We start from the raw sequence: 24,152 nt of genomic DNA on the forward strand, positions 1-24,152 counted from the left end.
TAGAGACATTTATTTATGAAAAGGAAATGATATAATAAAATGTAATAACGAGTTGATGTGTTAATTTAAAACGGCTATACAGAAATGAATGTTTTCTTTAAATATTAATGTAATGTAAATAATTATTGATAATTTATCGAATACATAGTATTAATATATAATTTTTATATAATATTTATATAAAATTGTTAAGATTTTTTTGTATTAAAAATCGAACACATTACACATATTTAATAATATATATACATTCTTTTATCGTTTCACCTATAATATTGTTAAATAAAATTTAAAAATATTTTTTTTACTTCAAATAATATATATATATGGGTTAGACTTGTATATATATATATTCCTTCTTATTCATAGTCGTTCTAGTTTTAGACTTGTAGATTTGATTAAAAAAAGTCATAAACTTGTAGCTGTAACCTGTGGACCAAAAACCAAAGAAACAGTAATCCTGCCAGTGCCATTGCGGTGGTGATCGGTTATTGGTGATGGTGTTCTGTCAACTCTTCAGTCTTCATCATCACCCATAAATCAACAGCTTCGTATTTTAGCGAGTCCAAGTTTGTTTGGAAAGATGGGTTGGCGAACGATTTTGTGCGGCTTGCAGTTTCTGTTATGCATCTTGAAACCAGCAATTTGTTCTTCAGCTAATCAGTTCAAGGGTAGATTAGATGGGAGAGTGTTGGAGTTGGACGAATCCAACTTTGACTCCGCTATTTCCTCTTTCAATTACATCCTCGTCGACTTCTACGCTCCCTGGTGCGGCCATTGCAAACGCCTTTCACCCCAGGTTGGCTTATCTCTGAAATTTGGGCTTTCAATTTTTTCTTTGAAATTATGGCCGTTTTTTATATTTGGCTTGGAGATCGAATCTTCCTTTTAGGATTTTCAGGGACTTGAATTTTATATTCCAACTGTGATTCTTGGTTTGCAGTTAGATAAGGCTGCCCCAATTCTTGCTGGATTAAAGGATCCCATAGTGATAGCTAAACTAGATGCTGACAGATTCACCACTCTTGCTCGTAAATACGAGATTGAGTAAGTAACTATTGCCTTGTTGTTTCTGCTTCACTTTTAAATTTGATTTTCATTCATTCATTACTCATTAGTCCCATGCCCAGCTAGAATTCGTTTTTCACCCGATAAGTTTTATATATTAATAGTTGATAATAGTTATAATGTAATGCTAATTTTGCAGTGGATATCCTACACTCAAGCTCTTTATACATGGTGTTCCTGTAGACTATCGTGGGCCAAGGAAACCGGATTTACTTGTTCGTTATCTCAAGAAATTTGTCGCTCCTGATGTCTCTATTCTCGGTTCAGACTCCACCATTAGTGATTTTGTAGAGGCAGCTGGTACTGAATTTCCTATATACTTAGGTTTTGGCTTGAATGAAACGGTGATATCTCATTTAGCCATCAAGTATAAAAAGAGGGCATGGTTTTCCGTTGCTAAGGATTTCTCCGAGGATGCCATGGTGCTGTATGACTTTGACAAAGTTCCTGCTTTGGTGGTTCTCCATCCAAGTTATAATGAACAGAGCATTTTCTATGGTCCATTTGAAGGTTAGTTTAGTTGGTTATCAAAGATTAACGATAGTTCTGATACTAAAATCTTCTCAAGTGACAAGCCCTTATCGCCTGCCTTCAATCTCATATCATTCCGTTGACATTGTCATCTATTTTAGTCTATTCCTTAATTTCAATCAGTATTAATAGTCGAAAAAATTTGATTGGTGTGACTTGAGCTAGATTTTATAACAAGAATTTATAGTGGTTATGATTCAAGGTTGGTTTATTAATCTAAAACTCAAATGGAAACTGGAAAAATAAGAAAAAAAGCAGATATCTAGGCTTCTTGCCTTAGGTTTGGCTGTTATATAGGAACAATGAAAAATAGCATGTGCTATTCAATACTAGTACTAAACTAGTATGAGTGTCAGATGAGGTTTTTCCATTTATTAGAGGGTCCTTGAAGGTCGTATTCTCGTGTTCATGTGTTAGACAATGACTTTTGCAAACTTAGCTATAAGTTATAGCTGAAAAATAAATCACAGATAATGGCAGGTGAATATTAACCGCTTTCCTGTATGTTGAATTTTTCATGCATAAACTTTTATGGTCATTGCAAACTTCTTTGAATCATTCTTTTCGGTTTCCCTGGTCCATTGTGCTCATATGTTGACAGGTCTATCATTTGTGCATACATTCAAATAAATCATTTCTTGTATTCCTCCATCTTTGTTGCCTACATTTTTCTACATCCATTAACTAATCCGGATTAAATGTTTAACGTCATGAATCAGTCTACCCATTTTTCTTTTTCGACCTTATTGGGTTTAGCTCATGACAAAACAATTTAGTCAAGTTCTTGCTAAACTTCAAAATTATTGGATCGACTGATGCCCCAGCTTTGCCAGTGAGTAAGTACGATGGTCTTGATCTATTTTTAAGTTTTATACTCTTGTCAACTTGCCTTCATATGCTATCTTTTCATGTTAAAATTTCTCTAATGCTTGAATTTTTCTAGTCATAATGTTATCTTTTCTTGCTTCAATGACGCAGATGAATTTTTGGGGGATTTTATAAAGCAAAATTTGCTCCCTCTAGTTGTGCCCATGAACCAAGAAACACTCGGTCAATTAAGATTCGATGATAGAAAAATTGTCTTAACAATTATGGAGGATGCAAATGAAGAGAAATCACAGAAATTGATCAAGTTATTGAAGGCTGCTGCCTCTGCAAATCGTGACTTGGTATTTGGCTATGTTGGAGTTAAACAGTGGAAAGAGTTTGCTGATTCATTTGGTGCCAATAAGAATAAAAAATTTCCGAAACTGATAATCTGGAATGGTGATGAAGAGTACTTTTCAGTAAGTTTCAACTCTTCAAACATTGTGCTTAGTTCGTAATGCTATAGGTAAACGGAATTCGTTTTGTTTAGTTCTTAGTGCTATTGATAGAGATAGAGGGTAACTGGTTATCTTGTTGAATACTGCTTAATTTATCATTGGTGGTACATGGATGTTAATCTCGTGCATCATCATAGTTCTAGGCTGCATTTTTATTTTCTTAATACTGTTATCGATATCAGCATTGCTGATGTTCATAAAGGGTTATCAGCTTTGATCACTCTTCCTTTCAGATTTCCTGAATTCATGGAACTTCACCATTTCTTTTCCATGAGCCCTAAAAATTTCATCCTGAAGCAATTTTTAATACATTTGTACTCAATATCTTTGGGGTTCCGTACGAGCAATGGCGGTTGACTTTAAGTAGTTTGTTTCTCTTTTATTTTTTCAACTAAGATATTCGTTTAAAAAAATAGCAGACATTGACTCATCTTCTGCATGTTGTGGAAGGTTATTGGCTATGAAAGCCTTGACGAAGAAGATCAAGGGTCTCAAATCTCACGATTCCTGGAAGGATATAGGGAAGGAAGAACAGAAAAGAAAATGATAGAAGGGGCATCATTCAAGGACTATATGATGTCTACAATCGGCATTGGAGCTCTGGTTATAGTCATATTTTTGGTTGCAATGTTGATGCTTATTCGAAGCCTAAGCAAAGATGACGATGAATCTCGTGGGGTTAACACTCACCGAGACATTGATCATGATGATAGTTCTGACGACGAAAGCTCTGATACTGAGCATGAAGCTCGGAAAAAAGAAGATTAAAAGTGAAGCATGTCTTTGGATGCTTTTGGAACAGAGTTATTGATAAAGAGATAAAAGCTAAAGTACAAGTGTTTTCAATCTTATAACATTTCATCTTGTAAAGAGAAGAGACCAAATTTATTTTGTAGTTCTTTTATGATATTTGCTACTATATAATCATTTTTTGGCTTAATGGTATAAAACTTTTAGGAGTTGGATTTTTTTAATTAAGTCATAATTATTCTTCAAATTGTGTAATTATTTTATTTTTATTATCTTTTTAAAAATAAATTGGTATCGCTAGAGTTAGTGAAATTCAATTTTAATTAAAAAAATCATGTATGCTAGAAGCTATCTTAATTAAATGGGTAAGTTACAAATTTAGTAATTAAATTTTACTCTCTCTCTCTCTCCTATTTCACTGAATTTTATAACTGAATTTTATATATCAATTTTTTAGTCATTCTACCGTTAATTTTATAACCGCATAATTAAAAAAATTGTGAAAGAGCAAACCCCAACCCCTGTCTCAACTTCAAAAAGATAAACACATGAGACTACCCCGAACCCCACCGACCTTATCCTCAGCCTTCTTCACTGCCATGAGACTCGCTTTGGTTTTTGTTAGGATGGAAATGAGGATATAAAGAACACTGGTTTCAGCAAGTTTTACGAGGAGTATCAGCTGAGGAGAAACGAGAGACTGAAGTGAAGAGGCAAAACCGGGTTAGAGGCGAACAACGGGCACCATCTTGTTCTTGAAGTAACCACTGAATCTTGAAAGAAAATACAATCGAAGAAGCTCAAGAGCTTGAGAAAATCGGAAGCATAAGCAAGCAAGATCAGGTTGTGTCTATGATTGGCTACAAACAAAACTACGACTATATGAGTTGGTATAAGAGTCTGGAAGTTGGATTTCAATTAGCCTTTTTTTTTAAAGAAATTTGGGTTTCCATTTAATTTCATTTATGAATTTTATGTTTAATCGAGCTCAGTTGTGAATGATGAGGATGTTACTAACTAACATGATGGAGGCGTTTGCAGTGGTTTTGAATCGTGTTTGTTCTCTCTCTAAAACCCAGAAATGAGAATACCAAAACAGGGGAGAAACATACTGACTTTTTTCATTGAACATTGGGATTTGGACTAAAACGACCGGGAAATTTGAGTTGTCGAGTTCGACATCATCTCAAACTTGCAACGCTTCTCTGGTTTTTTCAGAAAAGGTTAACCAAAATAATTATTATTTCCATGTAAACCCGCTCCATGAAGAGCATAAGCGACATGACTAAGCAAATGTAGACACCGAGTTGCAGCAAAGGAACTATCAATGGTGCTTTGATCAACTCCCATATCAAACCGAGTTGGCTTGTGATATCATCTCGCTACACTTGAAACGACTCCGGAATCAGCAACTTTGGTGAAATATGATCCATCCCCGTAAAATTGCGTTTTCCCCTTAAAACAAAATATGGTCGAAAATGGCGCTTTCTTTAAAAAAAATGAAAGAAACCCTTGGTTTTTTAAAAGGAAATAAAACATGTGACGACCAATGTAGCTTACGTTTTAGTATAAAAAACGAAACAAAAATGGGGGCAATGAGAGAGAGAGAGGGGGGGGGGTTGTGGTTTTATAATGAAAATAAACCACGTATTTCTCTCATTGATATTAAAATAAACCATGTCATAACACTAATATATAGTGTTAACAGTAGAGTGACAAAAAATATATAAAATTTAATTATTAAATTAAAAACTTTTAAAATATGATAAGTAAAATAATAGAGAATAAAATTTAGTTACTATTTAACTTTGGCCTCAACAGTCAACACAGCATCCGAAGGACGTAAACATATTTGTACCAAACTATCAAGGACATTTCCGTCAATGGACATAAACCCAGAACAACCGCAACCGTTCTTTCTTATTCGTCTAAAGTCCAGAGAGAGTTCAAATGACGATGATATAAGCGCAAACACTGCCAATCTCATCGTCATTTGCTCACTGTTTGATATTTTTATTTTCTTTTTGAGATCTGAATTTGTTCGAAATAAAAGAAGAGCAATGGAAGAGCTGAGATCAGCTATGGAGGAGCACATGGATTTAATGGCGGATCTAGTTCAGAAGCTATCCTCGGAGCTTCGCTCGGGCCTACGGCCCTCCTATGATAACTTTATGGGGTTCTTCCATGCAATCGACTGGAAGGTTCGCCTCCTTTATTTTCTCTTTATTTATTAGTTTCTGATTCGTTCCCCGGAATTTCGAGTGAAGTTTAGCTCCAGGAGATGGGTGAAGAGAGATTTAGAGATTTTGAGTGTTTCATTGTTTTATCTTCAGCGTTTTCTCAGTAACCAAAGTGAATGTTAATAAATGTTAGTGTATTTGAGAATCACGAATTTTCATTTTAATCGGTGATTGGAACAATGCTAAATCCAAGTTTAAACTTGGAATAATGTCTTTGTGTAGTTCTTTATGTGATCTGTTCGGTTTATAGGCGGTTTCTTGAGTTTAGATCGTTCACAGCTCTATGTTGACGCTGATATTTGGTTAGCAAACTAAAGATGTCATGTCTGAGTTATGAGTTCAACTTGTGTTACTTGAGCATTTTTAATATGTTTGTTTTCGAACAGTTTTTTAGCTTTCATTGTATGCACGTGGTCAGTAATGGAAAGTACAAAACTCTTCAAATAGGATGCTTAAGGCCATTGACTTGCTGTTTAGCATCAAGTGTTAGACATAGTGTTTATAATCTATATGGAAACATCATCGTAGATTTTTCTAATAATGCTACAATACTTTCTATTGTGCTGTTAGAGAGAGGGCCGAGGGGGGCACAAATTTTGACTTGATCCTACTTGAGTTCTTGATCCACGTAACAACCATCAAGTCTTAGGCATGGTCTTTATTAATAATATGGAAACATCATCGTAGATTTTTTCTAATAATGCTACAATCCTCTCTATTGTGCTGTTAGAGAGAGGGGGTCACAAATTTTGACTTGATCCACCATCTATTGGTAACAATTCCCTAACCTTTTCCCCCTTTTGGCAGGAACCATGGTTAATATGCTTGCTTGGATTTCATGTTTTCTTACTGATAGTAACAATCTTGTCCAGGAAGAATAATAACTTCCAGATGTCTTTGTTCCTTCTGGCATGTAAGTTTCTTGTTTCTAAGTTATCTTCAATTATCATCAATATATGAGTATTTTGAACTCTCACCTTACTTATAGTAGTCCCTTATCAATCCCTTTTTTACTTGCTTTATTTAAATGTGAAGCTTCTCAAAGGAACTCTCTCTTGTGGTTGAATGATTGAGGACATAGGTACATTGCATGTTAATATATCATACTGTCCGTGCGGTCTGATTATAGTTAGCCCAATAGCTTGATTGTTAATCTTGGATATTGAATGGAACTTAGCAGCTCCACAATATTTAGAAGTACCAGCTTCTTTTAGTGAACGATGTTCCCTCAACTCGACCTTCAATTAGTAATGCAAGGCTATATAAGAACATTTACACTTTTGTCTTACTTAAAAAGGTGATATTGTTTCTTGCAATCTTAAACTCCAAAGGTGAGAAGGATACAAGCTGATGCTTCTATTTTATACATATACTTCATATAAGAGGGAGAGTGTGATAAGTTGCATATCTTACTAGTCCCAACAATGGTCAGTGCTTGAGATGCATAAATGATGAAACGATAGGCAGAAACAAATTGATTATGAAGCAAAAAGTAGTTGTTTCATTCTATAACTGGCTTAAATATATTAGAATTCCTGTTTTACGTCATAGAAATTTTAGCAATATTGCATGCCAAGCTGGCGATTTGGAAATAGAAGCCTAGTCTTTGAGAAGACATCAATGGAATGGATGATCTTTACCGGAAAGAATTTTGAATAGAATTTGGATAACGATGATAGATAACTTGATAAGTGAAACAACCCTGTCAATTTCCATATGCAAGGTTAGTGCACCTCGTTCCGTGTTTGTTCCTAGCATTTAGACTTCTAGGCTAGATAGTCAACTATATAGGGGGGACATAAAGTAGGGGATCCAAGATAGGACTTCCCATTTTGGAAATCTTTTTAAATTATGTACAATAAAGTCATTTGTAAAGTCAGATAAATGGGGGGGTGAAATGTAGTGTGGTCAAGAATATATTTATACCATGCTTGGAATCTGTGAAGTAGAAACACAGCTGAAACTTTGGGATGAAGGTCATCTTGCCATTGAAGGGGTTACAAGAGAAAATAGTTGAAATCATTAAATTTATAACTTCTGCTTTGTAGGTTACTAATCCTGTATATTTTTATTCACTTTTTGTATGGTTGTTGGGAATTTTGATTAAGAAGTCTTACTAAGTAGGACTCACCTGAGTAACCCAGCTGTAACTCAATATTGAAGCGTTTAAATGTTATCAAGCATTCCGAAACAGTGAGCAGGATTCTGATGAACGTCTGGACAATAGGACATAAGTATTGCTTTCTTTGTGACAGATTAGTCACTGCTGTGTTACATGCATCGCCAAAAATATCTGCAATGTAAAAATAATATTTTAGCTCAATTGTTTTGAATATTCTTTGCAATTGTAGCTTATTTGTTTGATTATGTCTTGTAGTGCTTGGTGTTTATTTTGCTGAGTCGCTGAATAGATTCCTTGGTGACAACTGGAAGGAATTTGCTAAACAAAACTATTTTGATCGGAGTGGACTTTTCTTGTCGGTACTCTGGTCTGGTCCCCTTCTCATTATTGCAATCATCATCTTGGTCAGTGTTCAGGATCTCTGTGCCCTCTTTAAACTTATTTTATATATATGTATGTATTTTCTTTCTAAACATCAACATCAGCTACTTTCTGCAGATAAATAGTCTCTTCTCAATGTGTTACCTAATAGTTAGATGGAAAAAGGCAGAGCTTAGACATCGTGCAAGGCTTGCTCGTAGCAAGCAGGATTGAAATTGTCAGGTGTTGCATTACTGCCACTTTCGGTGTGATAAGCATGAGCAATACTTCTTATGTTTCTTATTTTTGTTTTTTATTTCTTATATTGAAAGGTGTTTACCTCTTTTGAAATGTAGAATTGTTCCCTTGCATCTAGTTCTCCTTTCAGGATTCGGAAGTTAAATTTCCTTTTTCTATTTCAAGTTTTAAGTTTATTTTGTCTGTTGTGTCTGGTTATACTAAATTAAGGATATATTAGAAGGTTTTAGTTTTGGTATTGAGATGGTGGTAGGTAGGTTTGTTGAGGGAATATAGGCTGAGATAGATGACTTGGTGTTGGAATGTGGTAATTTGGATTTTGTTTAGGCGACGATTATGGCATCTCAAAATTCATTTCCTGTAAGAATGACTTGAATTTCAAAGCTTGAAACACGACTCAAGCTGCACGAACTTTACTTCTAAAGTTCAAGTTTGATTCGAGATAAAAATTGAATTTCTTGAATTTATTTGGTTAGCTTTTTTTCAACTTATTTACTTGGGGGAAAATGAGCTCGATTCGTCCCAAATTCGATTATTTATGCTTACATTTTTCCTAAACAACACAAGATGGTGACTGCTTAATTTTATCATGGTAATTGTGGGCGAGATGTTCTAAATATTTTCTAATCGTGGTGATTGGATGCTCCTAAGTCTTAATTTTCTTCAAACATATGAATTGGGAAGCCAAAATCACTTTCAATGAAAAATGTTGAGCTGCGTAAATCAAATGAACAAATTTTGTTTTAAAAAGAAAGCTGCATTGTGCATGTATGGCTTCAACATGGGTCATGGAGTTGGTGTTTGAGGATCTCACTGAAAATCATAAAGGCATAGTTCTAACAAAAGTAGGCATTGGGCCTTACTGAACAAAATAATATGTGCACTTAACTTTTGTCGTAAATTTTAATATTTTTATAATGTCATCAATTGATTGTAACAAAAATATTTTTAAAAAGGGTATTAAAATTATAAATTCAATTTAAAAGATAAAAAATATTTTATTACATATCAATCCAATTTAAAAAATAAAAATTTATTAATATTACAAGTATATTTTAGTTTATATATTTTTATATAATTTTTAAATAAGATAATTATAATTTATTTAAGAATTGAATATAATGTTAATAAATAAAATAATTATTTGCATCAGACGATAAAAGAACATACCTTATCTTAAGCCCAATTTGAAGCCGGCATGTGACTCAAAGCCGAAGCCCTTCAGTGGATAATGCGATAAAAACCCGCTCTTACATTCGTCTTTTCCTCAATACTATCTTTATCCCAATCAGAGAAAATGGCTTCAATGTCATCTCTAATATCACCACCATTTCCTACCAAACTCTCCTCCAAACCCCAATTAAAGCAATCCTCTCTCCAAATTCTCCAACCCAATTTGCCCCAAAATCTCATACTGAGTTCACGTCCAAGAAAATTAAGGTTGTACGTTGCGGCAGAAGAGCGAACCTCAACGGTGACATCCCCTTCTTCCGAGGCCGACAGGAGGCTTTACATTGGCAACATACCCAGAACTGTAAACAATGACCAGTTGAAAAAGATTGTCGAAGAACATGGCGCTGTGGAAAAAGCAGAGGTGCTTCCTTTTCTATCTATAATATCACATAATAATTTCGTATGGAAAATGAAAATGATTTTTGTATGGATGTAAAAAAAATCCTTTTTATGTTCTTTTTTTTTTTCCAGGTGATGTATGATAAGTACTCTGGAAGAAGCCGCCGATTTGCTTTTGTTACAATGAAAACCGTGGAGGATGCAAATGCGGCAATAGAGAAAATAAACGGAACTGTAAGCCCAAACAATATGCTTTTTGCTACGTTTGGTAGGGTTATTACTTTTTCAACATGTTTTAGTGCATGACTTAGCAACAGAATTTTTAAAAAGTTATGTAATAATCAAGCTTTTTCCTTGGATAATCAGGGATCGACCTAGGATTTTATGATAAGGAGATAATTTATAAAATTTTAGAGGTTGAATTTATAAAATTATTAATAGAAAATATAAAAAAAAACTTAAATTATACGAGAATTTGAAATTTTCAGCTCGCTCATTAACTAAATGTGATATTTTTGTTCTAAAATTATGATGAGACACAACATATAATGTTGGTATCTGGTTTTCATGGTGATATTCTTTTCTTTCCAGCAAATTGGAGGGCGGGAGATAAAGGTAAACATTACTGAAAAGCCTATTGCGCAAGTGGATTTGTCTGTCCTTCAGGCAGAGGATACCCAGTTTATTGACAGTCCGCACAAGGTTTATGTGGGAAACCTTGCCAAGACAGTAACTTCGGATACACTGAAGAATTTCTTTTCCGAGAAAGGGAAGGTGAAGAGCGCCAAGGTTTCACGAGTCCCAGGGACATCCAAATCAGGGGGATTTGGGTTTGTATCATTCTCTTCAGAAGAGGAAGTTGAAGCTGCTATCACGTCTTTTAACAATGCAGTAAGTCATTCTTCACTTTTGCCTTGTTTCTGCAATACCCTTGTTGTATGCATTGGTAAATGTTCATAAATTCTTCTTGGTATTAGGATTAATGAGATATTTATTTGCCATTTGCTGACAACCTTTAGAATAAGATGCCTTTTACTTTTGTATATCCATTTTGTTGTGAAATGTGTTTGCAGCTCTTTTATGTTTCCAGATGATTCATGAATGTATTAGGAAAACTGTTGATTTTCTGGTAGTTGCAATCTATGTTGCTCCGACTCCGCATTTTTATTAAAGTACCCTTTGTCCTACACCTATGTCCGGCAGTTATCCAGATGCGTTCAAACATATGAAAATCTTGGAAAAAATTGAACATATACGTGTCGGATTTGTGATTCGAGTCAAGTAACATAGATTTTGAATTCCTTTTAATGATCAAATGTTTTTGTTTCGTTTGATAGTCTCAATCTGTTAAAATATTTCTCTGCTGTTGCACTTTTGCAAATCTGCTATGCATGCATGTGTTAGTTTAGTTCAACTTATGGCCCAAAGAGATGCATGTAACAATTGGATGTCATATTCATATATGCTATGGGCTCTTTAGTTCGTGCTGTTTCTACTAGTAAGTTTCCTTGCTCTGATTCTTTACTTTTTCTTGAATTACCCGTGGTTGTGCTGATATGACTTTCAAAGATCTTCCCAAATGCCCGGAAGAACTTAAAAAAAATCTGGTCACACTCAGTGCTTGTATCGGATACTCATGCCTGAGTGTGAGTAACATAGGTTTATGGGGGAACGGGCGATGTGAAGATGTAAAGTATTACTGATATAAAACGGTTGGTTATTGCAGATGTTGGAGGGGCAACAAATTCGTGTAAACAAGGCGTAAAATGGGATGCAACGTCTTATCCGGTGTCCATTTCGAAACCATTGCAAAGTAGGGTGGTTGTTTGATTCTGTTGAATGGGCAAATGCCAAGTTGTTAGTGCCCCTGAGGTTGTTGTAATTAATTAAACGAGGCTGCAGCTTAGTTGTGGAGCTGGAGATAAACACATTTCATTTGGGAGGCTGATGCATCATCTTATTATAATATCTCATTTTCCCCTAAACCTTATGTTCTTCTGGTTCTCCCATCCAGGCTTTAGCAAAATGAATTTGAAATGTTTTTAAGAGAAAAATGACTACTGTTTTCATATATGGTAATAAGAGTTCATTAACGAATGATAATAATTTTTAACAGATGATATGAAAAATTGATTACAGTATAAAATATTAACCACATAATTTGATGGAAAAAAAATAAACATCTAAATAAATAATAATAATTTAAATATTTATTTTTAATTAAATTTAGTCTATTTATTAATCATTACTTATTGGCAGTTTTAGAATAATTTGTATTAATCTATTTATTTATTCTATCAAATTAAAATATAAAAAAGACTTTATTTATTTCTAATATATACTAATAAAAATATGTTTTTAAATACAATTAAGAAATATAATATTAGAAATTATTCCGAGTTTAAATATTTTAAATTTGAAATGTGATAAACTATGATTTAAATGGTTTATGATCCAAATAAAACTGTCAAATTTAAAGATGTAATCTTATTAAATTAAATTTGGGTAAATTACACGAGAGACAACTAAACTATGGTCAAAAAACAATGTGACTATCGAACTTTCAATTGAATCAATCAGACCACCCAACTATTTAATTGATTCAATCAAACCACCGGCCGTTAATTTTTAACAGAGGTGATGACGTGTCCGTTAATAAAATTTGCATCATTATATATTTGGTCCTTATTCTATCAATTTAGTCACTATTTTAATTCAATTAAATAAATTTAATTATCCAATTAGAACGTGACACGTGTCAATATATGATTAAAATGTTTTATTTATGAATTTTAAATTATTTAATTAAATAATTTTTCTATCCATGTGTCACCATCAATTGAAATGAAAATAAAAGGATAATCTTGTGCTCAAGGGATAATCAAACCAGGGTCTTATGGGAGGGATAGAACATACGCCCAAACCATTGGGCCAAAGGTCTCTAATGATTTAAAGCTACAACAATTTGTATTTGTCTTTTAAAGATTTATCAAGGATACAAAAATTAAAAAAATATTTTTTAAATAAATTATTAACGACTAATAATTTTCAAATAAATTTTGGTTCGATTAACTATTAAAGAAAAAATTCGGTTAATTCGGTTCGGTTAATCGAATCAAAATTTATTTGAAAATGATTAACCGAATCGAATTAACCGATTTTTTTAAAAATTATTAAGTGAATTAATCGAAGCAAAAAATCGGTTAATTCGGTTTGGTTAATCAAACCAAAATTTATTTGAAAATTATTAACCGAAACAAGTTAACCGGTTTTTTTTAAATTATTAAGTGAATTAATCGAAGCAAAAATTTGGTTAATTCGGTTCGATTAATCGAACCGAAAATTTTTTTAACCGATTTTTTTAAAAAAATTATTAACCGAATTTTGATTCGATTAACCAACTTTCCTAAAACTTACGAATTTGATCTCTATCTTATATAACTTTTCTCAATTTAACTATTCAAGTCCCTCTAATAATTATTTAAACTTTACACATCATCTTATACTTAATTTCTACTTTAATCCCTAATTTCTCCATATTTATAATTTAGTTCTTTAGCTTATATATTCCTCCAAATTTGATTCTAAATCCATAATATCATAATTTCAACCATAAGTTAATTTCTTTTAAATTTTCAATTCAACTTTTCTATTTTTGGGTCACACACGTAAACGCCTTTTGTCATTTGCATCTCATCTCACTTTACGTCCAAGACCTTGACTGTGACTTTCGCAAATCTCATCCCTAAAGTCCCATAAATGTATATGGTGTGGGTAAACAAATATTATCATAGTAACTGATTACAAACAGAGTAGTCTCTATCATACTGCTACATTCGATCCGAATCAAATTGTATATTGACATCGAAATCTAATATTTTATATTAAAAAATAAATTTAATATTTTTTTAAAAAAAATAAAATAAATTATTATAAAAATATAAATAATATGAGAATTTAAAATTTGTAAAAAGGACAGACCTGCTAGTCTCTTTTGTCCAGCCTGATTGGAGTGGTTAGTGATATAAGTTGTTGGGTTTGGGTGATTACAGATGAGTTAGTTACTTTGACAGAATCCTTCGGAAAGTGATAGCTTGGGGATTGGTGGCCTCACAGCTGGTTCAAAGATGACGTGGCTTCTCATTCAGTTGCTCCAGTGGCCTCTGGCATCTGCACTTCTAAATGTGGCTTCTCTAGTTATGTACAGATAAATAGTGGCCGAATAACATTTTTGACCCATTAACTTCATCGGTTTAGTTATTTTTACTTTTAAACTTTTATCGTATTCCTTTTAACCCTTATACTTCTATTCTTTTTCCAGATTAACCCAAATATAATGGAATAAGAACGTAAAACGACGACATCAATTGTTTTATAATTTTCTACCGTATCATTTTAAAAATAAAATAAAAAATAAAGGACTATCTATCCTCGTATACACATTTTATACTTTTCAAGACATCCAAAACATATCATTTACCAATTTTAATCGGTTAAGAGCTAAGTACAACATCAAGCACAAGAACATATAAACTAGCACTAAAATTCATTCCAAACTATAAAATCAAGTTTTTGAATGCTTTAGTCCATAGACATATCACTCTTTTTCTTTTGAAGATTATCCATTTTCCTTTAAAATTTCTAATCATTGTGTTTAACTATGAGTTTCATGAATTTACACATTCAAATTGGATATAAGTTTCATGAATTCTTACCCCTTTCAGATGAACTCAAACTCTAGCTTATCCAACATATCAAGTCCTTCCTTCGATTATTTAAAAATCAAATGGATACTTGGGTTTCGAAGAATGAAACTCACGGATGAAAATCCCTTTCTCATTTTGTTAAAGCCAATTGCAAAATTTTAATTCTCTGATTCATTCTTGATTCCAATGGCAATGAGGTAGAAAGAAATAACAATGGATTTCCATTTTTATTTCGGTTGGACAAGGATAGTGCACGAAGATGATGACATGTTCGTATTTCCTCCCCCTCTATATGCGGTTTAAGATGACACATATTTTGGATATTTGTCCCATTAGTACGCCGTCCTTTTCTTCAATCATTTACCAAATTTTAATTTTTTTTTTATTTTTTCAATTAAAACCTTAAATTGAGTCTATTCTATATCCAAATCTGTCTGACGTATTAAAATATTTAACACGGGACTCGTAACTCGAATTTTTTTTAATATTACATTGTCGAATATATAAATTCTGACATGGGGGTGTTACAAATTCTTTGGGAATAATAAGGAAATGTGTGTGTGTGTGTGTGGTTAATGGGAGCCTGAGAAATCTTGTAGTTTCGAAAAGGAAGTTTGGCGTGTATGGCACTACTCTTCAAGCCCAACACTTGGTTAGTTCCATAAGAACTTTCTAATCCATTTCACGTGCTGTGCTTGAGGCAATGTTGACTTTGGTTTATGAAGAAAAGTTTACAACATATATAGAAACACCCCATCTTATAGAATCATTTTTTTTTGTTTGGAAACCTACGGGGAAGGGTGTGCTCTACTCTGTATAACCAGACACCATGACCACTTGAAATTTTTATCAACAGAAAACAGAGAGAAAGAAAAGAACAGCCGAGGGATGCAAATTTACATTTATATCAGTTAAGGTGCCGAGACAAACAAAAAGCTTCTCCCTGCCCCCCCTCCGCCAACCTTCTCTCCAAACAGCAAGCTGTTAGCTGCCGGAGTAGTCTTTCGAGATAAGATTGTAGGCAGCCTTGCACGTCTTTCATTTTGGGATTTGTTGACAATATCATTGCATTAACCGTGTCTGCCACAACATCTCTACGCGACTCTTGGAGAAGATATCCAAATGAGGACTCCTGTGGACGTTCGTATGCCAGCAGGGCAACGCAGTCCTAACAAGAAAACCAACTCAAAATATTAGCTTCGGCTGCAAGGATCTGGTTTTAATTTTCTTAGTTGAAAGAGATACTAGATCAACCTAAGGACAGGAATTAAAGCATACCAGAAAGCTGTAAAAACCAGATAAGCAAGTTACACTGCATCTATGTATGTGTCAAGCAGGAATGTTCAATTTTTCGAATATGTTCAAGTATACATCGATCATCAGTTTTTCAAGAAAAAAAATGGAGTCGAAGCGAAAGTAACTCCAAATTGTCCAATCATGACATACACTAATGCTCAGAAATAAATGCAAGAAACTAGGCATGCACACCAGACCAGATGCTAGTCAAATTTGCCTAAAAACGAGTACAACAGGAAAAGGCAAGTCTTGAAACATAGTTCTTCAAACAATGCACCTAAATGAAAAACAAATTACATCAGCTTGTACTTGCAGTTACGGTGAACTAAAACATGTCCAGGTGTTAACATAAGCTAAAATAAAGCATATAAAAGGCACATCCCTAGTATAATCTAATACATTCTAGGAGCAAGAGCAATGGTCCAGATAGAAAGTTTTAAGAAAAGAATTCTCCTATGATTACCATCACTAAAGCATCAAATAAATTTTCCTCGGGCAACCCCAAAAATTTAGCTAATTCAATCCTTCCATGCTTGACAGCCTCTTCCAGTGCTCCAACCTACAAATAAATGTGCCATCTTTTTCGTCCACATCAGTAAAACAAAGAATAAACTAAACAGATATATAGTTTACCGCTATACAGTAAAAAACACACAAGGATAAACTGTTGTTCAGGAATCCATGTCCAAAGGTTATGCTATCATTGTTTTACAATAGGCCTGCAACTTCAGGATTCTTTGTGAAACCAGATCAAGAACGCAACGCAATGTTTTTATACAATTATGAATATACCATTCAAATTTATATTATAGGCATCTAAAACTATTCAACAACGGCAGAGAGGCCTCCTAAAATTAAGAAACCAGGGCACCCCATGCGTGTCAGATGAGAAGAAAAACTTTTATCACCAACTATATTTATCCTATCATGGGGTATTTACTGCACACAAGCATAAGAAACTTATCACATGAGGTCAACAACAGAACTGTTAGGCCGTGTTATGTCATTTGGTTTTGGAGCTTACGGCTCTTCAATTGTTGTCTGCATGGTAAGAACTGTTAATGTATTTTTTTTATAAGAATTTCAGGCCTTGTTAAAAACCTCCTTCTTGATTAAAGGTGCTTGTAGGTAAGCTCCTTAATCAGCGGAAGGAGAAAAAGATTGCCTTAGGAATAACCTCCTTCTTGTTAATGTATTGACTTTAATAGATTGATTTTATTTTATTTTTGTAGAATAACCAAACTATTTAATTATGGAATTTCTTGTAGCGTTCTATTCAGAATGTCTCCTAACCTACTGAAAACTAGAATATGTACTTGAATCAAATGGATGACTATGTACAACCACTAAACTATTTTCCATCAGATGTTAAAAACTGGGGGATCTGTGTTTTTTTTGGTAATCAGTTTTTTTTTTTTCTTTTGTAAAAAAAGAAAAGAAAAGATGTATTAACTAGAAAGAGGACAGAATATGTACCCGTATCAATTCAATAAATTTTTGGCAGTGAAGCAGAAAGCAAACAGCTGATTTGTCTTCCTGCATGTAACGTGTAAGTAGACAGAAATTATGCCTCAATCCAGAAAAGTCTAACTATATCAAGTAAATGGAAAAATGACCAAGCAGAAATAAAATCTTGCCTCAGCACAACTAAATCCACTCAACATTTTTCTTACAATTAAAACTTATGCGCAATTGAAAACAATCACGGAATTAGTAGCAAGCTACAAGACAACGTAAATCACAATTGCTGCGACTAATATCCAGGCAACCTTAAAGGCTTGAGGAAAGAACATAGGATTTTTAATGTAATCCTATTGAAAGTAGAATAATATGCAATTCTTCCCTCTTTTTTGTTATACGGATAGAATGCCATGGACATTAACATGTTTAGCAGTATTCCTGGGTACTGCCAGAGTTTATACATCATCTAATAGCAAATAAGCCTGTTCCAATTCCATCCCAAAATAAAAATGTTTTCTAATTTTTTTCCCCAACAGTCCCAATTCATTCACATCATTGTATAAATGTATTGCCAAATACCAATACAAGTAAATAACCTGCCATAATAGACGTACAAAGAGAAGGTGGGAGAAAGAGAGAGAATGAATGAAAGAATAATTAAGTAGAGGCAAATGCCAAGATGGGATGGGAATCAGGAATTTGCAAATGCAGGGATTGAACCCTAGACTTGCTGGAATCTAGTTCTAAGCCCCAGGTCTAGAATGCATGTCAGACCTGATATCAACAAGTGAAGCCCATCTTATTAAAAAACTTATAAATTCCATGCAGGTCAACTCAAGGTTCCAATGAGCATTAGATTTGATAAGAAAAAAATAAGAACAAACCGAAGCCAAAAATTGATAGAATCTGAATGGAAAAAACTTAGAGAGATGTCCTAACAGAACAAAAAGATTTTTTTCTAGAATAATGTTAAAAGAAAAACACATGCTTGCTTCACCAATGCGTACTAATTAACAACATAATTCAGTCCACTAAAGACAGTTGATTTATAGTATATAACAATAGTTGACAAATCATGTATACACCTGAACAATCTGGGGATACCAATCACGGAGTCTGTTCATAGCTGCATCAATCTCACCATTTCTGATTAGCTTCATTAGCAAGGAAAATAAAAAAAAAATCTTCAGTTTAACCAGAACAGCTACAATAACATGGATAACTCAAAGAAATAGGAAAGTATACAAGGAAGATTACACAAGTTTTCCGTGTAATAGGAAAGAAAATAAATCTATATCAGAAGAATCAAGGGAATAGCCCCTCCAGAGAAAAAAACATAACTGATAATGTTAATATAAAAATGTGAATCATCAAACCATACCTGCCGTACGGTCTTTCTCTGATTTAGCGCATACATGATATCCTGATCATCAAAACCATTTTCTTGAGCTATACAGATAGGAGGGATAGTGCTTTTACTAGCCAAATCAAATGAATTGAGTGTATCTTCATAGCCATAATGCAGCAAGTACGCACGAACAAGTCTGTTGAACAAGATTAAATATATATATATATATAAATTAGAATACAAATACACCATATTTATACAACTTATCTAGTGTGAAGGAACAATAAGTTCTCAGGTTGATTTTTACACCCACCCAAAAAGCAGCAGATAAAATGAACAGCTCCATAATGAAGAATTTATATTTTAAACTCAAGTTCGGGCCAAACACATGTAACTTGCATGCATAAGATTTTATTCTCTAGATTTAGTCTGACACATATATCTTCAAGTATTAATATTTTATCTTCTACTCATACCGCTTCTGGTGCTTCAAAACCCTTTCAGACTTCTTCAATGCCTTATTACACTGTGATGTAACATGAGGCAGAAGATAGACCAGTTATCAAGAACCAACAACATGCAGTTAATATTACCACCATTGCCTAGAGGACAAGTTTCTATTTTACAGAAACTGTTACATTATCAAAGCAGTAGCCTAGATTTAAATAATTCAGATACTTCTTTAACCACAAACATCAAATCATCCAATAGGTAACTGCAATGGACAGGCATGTAAAACAACAGAACAGAAAATACATAAAAGCAGAAGGAGAAAAAAAAATACCCATAACTAATATTTGGAGGTAGAGGCATATTTTCAATAGTCATCTGCTGCTTCAACCTTTCTTGAGCTTCATATTCCTGATATATAGCATCAAAGATGATAAACAGGAAGATACAGAAAAGAAACATTTAAGAAACCAGTTAAAATGACAGACTGAGGGAACCATGGTTTACTAAGATTAATTAGACTATTTACAAGCAGAAAAAGGAAGCATAACTTGCCTTCAGATCAAAAGAAAACTTCTTTTGCCCAAAGTTGACATGAACCCTGCACATTTTGAAATAAATAAAAAAGCTCATTAGAAAAACTTGAAATATCATAATTGCATGATGATGAAACTATGTAATAAATATCAATGCAAGTAGTAAGGAAAAACCAAAGTAGATAAGATATATCGTAATTGCATTTTAGGTGTTTTTAACAACCAAAGCAGCATATCAGAAAGGCCAACCTAGTAGCATACCGAATGAGAAGAGTTTGTTTAATTTTTCAAATAACAGAATCACTATAAGCATCATTTGCAAATTGCATATAAAAGTCACATCCATAACACATACTTCTGCCACTTTTGCATTAATCACAAAATTTCCCCTCGGACATATAGCCTAATTTTAACATTCCAAAGCCAAGTTTTTTGAAAATATACATGACATTATTAACGGAGTAGGACAATATTGTGTTATATTTGATTTAAACATAGCGCACCAATTGCCCAAGGATAGGGCTGTAAACTAGCTTAGCAGAGTCTGGCAAAAGCCTACTACACTTCAGCTTGATAATTTATTAACTTGCTCAAGCCACATTTAAGCTCTGTTCAGATCTGAAAATTTTATATTGAAGCCATATAAACCGACTCTGGCACTGTCACTATCATGAAATAAGTTTGAATAACCTCAGGCAACTTTTAGCTTATTTTACCCCTTAAAGTAATTTTACAAGGCCAAAAATGGCAGGAAAAAAGGTGTCATAACTAACCCATCACTTCTCATTCATTATAGACAAACCTCAATGTATCAATTAAATGCAACTGAAGAGGAAGGAATAGAGAGAAATGGCATATCCATTATTCCTATATTTCGCCAAATGCAAATATGGGTAAGTTATAACAACATATAGATGAGAGAATTCATATAAATACACAATAAAAGAAGGTAAACATACTCCTCATTTTGGCTGTGGACAGCAATGGTGGGAAACAAGCAACGGTTCATTTCCTTTTCCTTGCTAAAAGTTCCTACTATTGCCCCATTTTTACTGGCATCAACATATGAGCATAAAGAATCATGAGAATCTTCAGAAATGAACAGAACTTCACATGTAAGCAGCATAGACATTTGAGCCACAAGTGCTCCTAAATACAGTGCTTGATGAACAACTGCACTTACGTGAAAAAGAATTCCTGTGAAGCAAAGTTTATGCCGCCACCAACCGTATCACCTGTTGTATATGTTGGACCAAAAGCATCTCCCTTTGCTTGCCCACGATAGAGCCTACCATCATCCCCATGATACCCGCAACTGTTTACTTCCCACCTGACACAGTTAAGGATACTTTGAACTTAGTGTGTACATATAAGAATTTACGAAAAATAAAATTTTTCTTATATGTATTACATAATTAAAAGCTTTCATCTTGATTATATTTCTTTCATTCTTTAAAAATCTTGTGTTTCCCACAATATTAAAAGAGAGAATTCATTCCTTTCTCCCCCCCCCCCAATGCACACACATTCCCAATCACTAAAAGGAGATTCATTTATCTAAATATTCTGGATCTCTCACTAAAACAAGACATAAGCGTAATTTAACTGAATTACCAAAAATAGGGACCCTCAACACAAGATCATTTCTTTGACATAGGAGAAGATTTGCTTCTCTCAATATCCAGAATCTCTCATCAAAACTAGTCATAGAATCAGTTGAACTGAATGAACAACAGGCAGAACACAAGATCAGTTCTCTTTCACTTCAACTAAGAGCAACTCCCTTTCCTCTTTTTCCAGACTGGATTTAATCTTCTTATGCATTGTTTTCCATTATCAAGCAGCTATAAACGATCATACATAATGATAAAACTAGAAAACATCAAATGAAATTAATTCTCACTCTATCCTTGCTTTTCTTTTTCTCTTTTGCTCCTTTGTTAACTAACTGAAAAGCGCTCGGTTATTTTTCTCTCTTGCTTTTCTTTTTTTTTTCTTCTTAATTTCCAGTTTTTCCCCAATTCATCAAACAAATGCAAACTATTTCAAATGAAAAGTACTCCAATTAAAACTGGTTTTCAACAACAGTATCTTGAAACAGAGAAGAAGAAAAAAGCCAGAGATTACCCCGGTTGCCTGCGCATCTTGAAGCCTTCACTGGTGAATCCAATAGCAATTTGACCCTTGACTCCAGCGTCCTTCACATAAATCTCGAAGTAATAAACCAGACGCTTTACAGGAACCGGGTTATTGGCTTGAACCACACCGACATCATGGCCATGGAGGCTTACGGCAGTATACTTCACCGACAACTTATCAGGCGCCACCACCAAGAACCCTGCCGAGCTATTAATCGTATTGAGCTCAGTCGGTACCACCTCCTCATCCTCTTCCATCTCTACCGGAGCCTTAGACGAGCCGATCCGAGCCAGCTCCAAGAAGTATAAACCGAGATCTTGGCTTAAGCTATCGAAACTGTTGTTGTTTCCGTTGTTGCTCTGGCTGGAGTTCATTTTTACCAAAGATTAAGAAAAAGGAAAGTCCAAAATTTCGTTTTAAGTTATCCTTTTGTTCCTTTGGGGGTTTTTTAAAGTTTCGGTCTTTCCTGGAAAAATGATTTTCAGACGGAAGGAAAACTATGGGGGCGTTTTATTTGGTCTAATAAAACATTTGGCCTCTAAACTATATTCATTTTATTAAATTGTTCTTCAAAGTTTTTTTTATAAAACCAGTAGTCTCTAATATTAATTTAATTATTATATAATCCCAAATCATTAATGTCCGCAAAGAAAAAAAATCAATCAAAACGCATTAAGACACTTTTGATAAAAAAAATACATACTTTTAATAAATAAAAAAAGTAAATAGTATTTTAAATTATTTAAAACTTTAATCAATTTAATCTCTAAAAATATTATTAATTTTAAATAAATCTTCATTTATTTATAAATATTAAATTTCAATTTAAAATGTATTATTATTTTAATATTATGTATTTTATTATTTTTATTTACATGTTTTAAAGTTAAATGGACTCATAATTCTAAAAAAGTTTGAGTGACAATTTGATAAAATAAACATATTTTAACAGATAATTGGTTCATGAAACCTTTTATTTTCTTAATTTTATTCATGTATTACGAATTTTGAATCGTTTTGGAGTTGTATTTTCATTTATTTTTAGTTTTATTAATTGATTAAAAAATATTGATAAAATTAAAAATTGATCGATGACAATTAATTTTTTTTTGTTAAAAATGAAATTTAAAGAAAAAGATTTTATATATTTAACCCACTTTCTGGTACTATTTAATTTTTTATTAATTCTTATCGATTTTTTTAATTTTCTGATCCAAATTAAATTGTTAAACTATCTGATTAATTAAATTTTAGTTTAATAAGTTAAACCAATTTATTTAATTTCTTAATGTCCAATTTTATTGTATTACACCTTTCTCTTTGCTTGTTGAGGGAGGAAAGGATTTTCTTTATTTTACCTTTCTCTTTGTTTAATGAGAGAGAGAGAGAGAGATATTTTCTACATTAGTTTTAAATTATATATTTTAATTTTATAAATAATTAATAAAATTAAGGATTTTATTTTTCTTTGCTTTTTTTTAAAAAGGAGCAATGTGTCGGCACATTGACTTGGTGACGAAGATGGTGGAAGGTCACAGAAGTGAAGGTGCACCCCAAACAACGAATAGCAGCGAGGAACACACCACCAAGTGAGAATTTTGGTTGCGATGAGAGTGCTCGGAGTACAACCGACCTTGAATCCCCTTCAACAACGAGAGACCGGAAAGCCCTGCATGCTGTAAAACGCAAGGAGGTAAAACATGCTTGAGCCTCAAGCGTGAAAGCATCTGCAACATGATAACGGCCTGAACAATCATGGATGGATCACAAAACCAATACCACCAGTACCAGTCAGGGGATTAAAAGCCCCATCAAAATCTATCTTGACACAAGCAGGAGGTTGGCACTGTTCAAAAGATAAGAGCACGAGGGGTGTAAACAGGCTGACAATGGACACATGATTTTCCGAATCTACGAACTTCGGTCCCACTAAATGCACCAAAGAAGCACCAAGAACTGGGTTTGTTGTGGAGGTGATAAAGACGACCGATAC

The 24,152-nt window shown here is 33.5% G+C and overlaps 4 protein-coding genes across 6 annotated transcripts; 3 read left to right on the forward strand and 1 right to left on the reverse strand.

The window, feature by feature from the left end:
* The first annotated feature begins 404 nt into the window (after positions 1 to 404).
* Positions 405 to 3,753, forward strand: LOC120180518 (protein disulfide-isomerase 5-2-like). The gene is made up of 5 exons (XM_039185833.1): positions 405 to 796; positions 941 to 1,044; positions 1,205 to 1,575; positions 2,575 to 2,882; positions 3,372 to 3,753. Exons 1-5 carry the CDS (start codon positions 581 to 583, stop codon positions 3,687 to 3,689), a joined length of 1,317 nt encoding a protein of 438 aa, XP_039041764.1. The 5' UTR covers positions 405 to 580; the 3' UTR covers positions 3,690 to 3,753.
* A 1,834-nt stretch (positions 3,754 to 5,587) lies between these two features.
* On the forward strand, positions 5,588 to 8,688 carry LOC120180520 (transmembrane protein 18-like). Its single transcript, XM_039185835.1, has 4 exons — positions 5,588 to 5,872; positions 6,719 to 6,824; positions 8,289 to 8,437; positions 8,532 to 8,688. The coding sequence occupies exons 1-4, from the start codon at positions 5,732 to 5,734 to the stop codon at positions 8,625 to 8,627; spliced, it is 492 nt and encodes a 163-aa protein (XP_039041766.1). The 5' UTR covers positions 5,588 to 5,731; the 3' UTR covers positions 8,628 to 8,688.
* Positions 8,689 to 9,895: 1,207 nt separating this feature from the next.
* On the forward strand, positions 9,896 to 12,208 carry LOC120180596 (30S ribosomal protein 2, chloroplastic-like). The gene is made up of 4 exons (XM_039185909.1): positions 9,896 to 10,245; positions 10,356 to 10,457; positions 10,815 to 11,114; positions 11,950 to 12,208. The coding sequence occupies exons 1-4, from the start codon at positions 9,949 to 9,951 to the stop codon at positions 11,986 to 11,988; spliced, it is 738 nt and encodes a 245-aa protein (XP_039041840.1). The 5' UTR covers positions 9,896 to 9,948; the 3' UTR covers positions 11,989 to 12,208.
* A 3,416-nt stretch (positions 12,209 to 15,624) lies between these two features.
* On the reverse strand, positions 15,625 to 22,636 carry LOC120180595 (ran-binding protein M homolog). Of its 3 annotated transcripts, none has more exons than XM_039185907.1 (10): positions 22,148 to 22,636; positions 21,204 to 21,350; positions 20,980 to 21,072; positions 20,040 to 20,085; positions 19,825 to 19,895; positions 19,068 to 19,230; positions 18,772 to 18,840; positions 17,702 to 17,761; positions 16,689 to 16,784; positions 15,625 to 16,097 (listed from the first exon to the last, which is right to left on the reverse strand). In XM_039185907.1, the coding sequence occupies exons 1-10, from the start codon at positions 22,531 to 22,533 to the stop codon at positions 15,837 to 15,839; spliced, it is 1,392 nt and encodes a 463-aa protein (XP_039041838.1). In that variant the 5' UTR covers positions 22,534 to 22,636; the 3' UTR covers positions 15,625 to 15,836. The 3 variants fall into 3 exon arrangements, with proteins under 3 accessions (XP_039041838.1, XP_039041837.1, XP_039041839.1); XM_039185906.1 differs by having other exon boundaries at positions 19,819 to 19,895; positions 22,148 to 22,634; XM_039185908.1 differs by lacking the exon at positions 17,702 to 17,761 and having other exon boundaries at positions 19,819 to 19,895; positions 22,148 to 22,634.
* Between the last annotated feature and the right edge of the window lie 1,516 nt (positions 22,637 to 24,152).

Source organism: Hibiscus syriacus, unplaced genomic scaffold (genome assembly GCF_006381635.1).
Source record: "Hibiscus syriacus cultivar Baekdansim isolate YM2019G1 unplaced genomic scaffold, ASM638163v2 tig00112498_pilon, whole genome shotgun sequence".
NCBI classification, from domain to species: domain Eukaryota; kingdom Viridiplantae; phylum Streptophyta; class Magnoliopsida; order Malvales; family Malvaceae; genus Hibiscus; species Hibiscus syriacus.

Excerpts from the sequence above, each read along its gene's own strand:
- LOC120180518 (XM_039185833.1), top strand. The coding sequence starts at position 581 with ATGGGTTGGCGAACGATTTTGTGCGGCTTGCAGTTTCTGTTATGCATC. Across the intron at positions 1,576-2,574 it reads TTTCTATGGTCCATTTGAAG|ATGAATTTTTGGGGGATTTT; the intron begins GTTAGTTTAGTT and ends TCAATGACGCAG. Across the intron at positions 2,883-3,371 it reads GTGATGAAGAGTACTTTTCA|GTTATTGGCTATGAAAGCCT; the intron begins GTAAGTTTCAAC and ends ATGTTGTGGAAG.
- LOC120180520 (XM_039185835.1), top strand. The coding sequence starts at position 5,732 with ATGGAAGAGCTGAGATCAGCTATGGAGGAGCACATGGATTTAATGGCG. Across the intron at positions 5,873-6,718 it reads TCCATGCAATCGACTGGAAG|GAACCATGGTTAATATGCTT; the intron begins GTTCGCCTCCTT and ends CCCTTTTGGCAG. Across the intron at positions 6,825-8,288 it reads GTCTTTGTTCCTTCTGGCAT|TGCTTGGTGTTTATTTTGCT; the intron begins GTAAGTTTCTTG and ends TATGTCTTGTAG.
- LOC120180596 (XM_039185909.1), top strand. The coding sequence starts at position 9,949 with ATGGCTTCAATGTCATCTCTAATATCACCACCATTTCCTACCAAACTC. Across the intron at positions 10,246-10,355 it reads GCGCTGTGGAAAAAGCAGAG|GTGATGTATGATAAGTACTC; the intron begins GTGCTTCCTTTT and ends TTTTTTTTCCAG. Across the intron at positions 11,115-11,949 it reads TCACGTCTTTTAACAATGCA|ATGTTGGAGGGGCAACAAAT; the intron begins GTAAGTCATTCT and ends TGGTTATTGCAG.
- LOC120180595 (XM_039185906.1), bottom strand. The coding sequence starts at position 22,533 with ATGAACTCCAGCCAGAGCAACAACGGAAACAACAACAGTTTCGATAGC. Across the intron at positions 20,086-20,979 it reads GTCCACAGCCAAAATGAGGA|GGTTCATGTCAACTTTGGGC; the intron begins GTATGTTTACCT and ends CAAAATGTGCAG. Across the intron at positions 17,762-18,771 it reads GGTATCCCCAGATTGTTCAG|GAAGACAAATCAGCTGTTTG; the intron begins GTGTATACATGA and ends CGTTACATGCAG.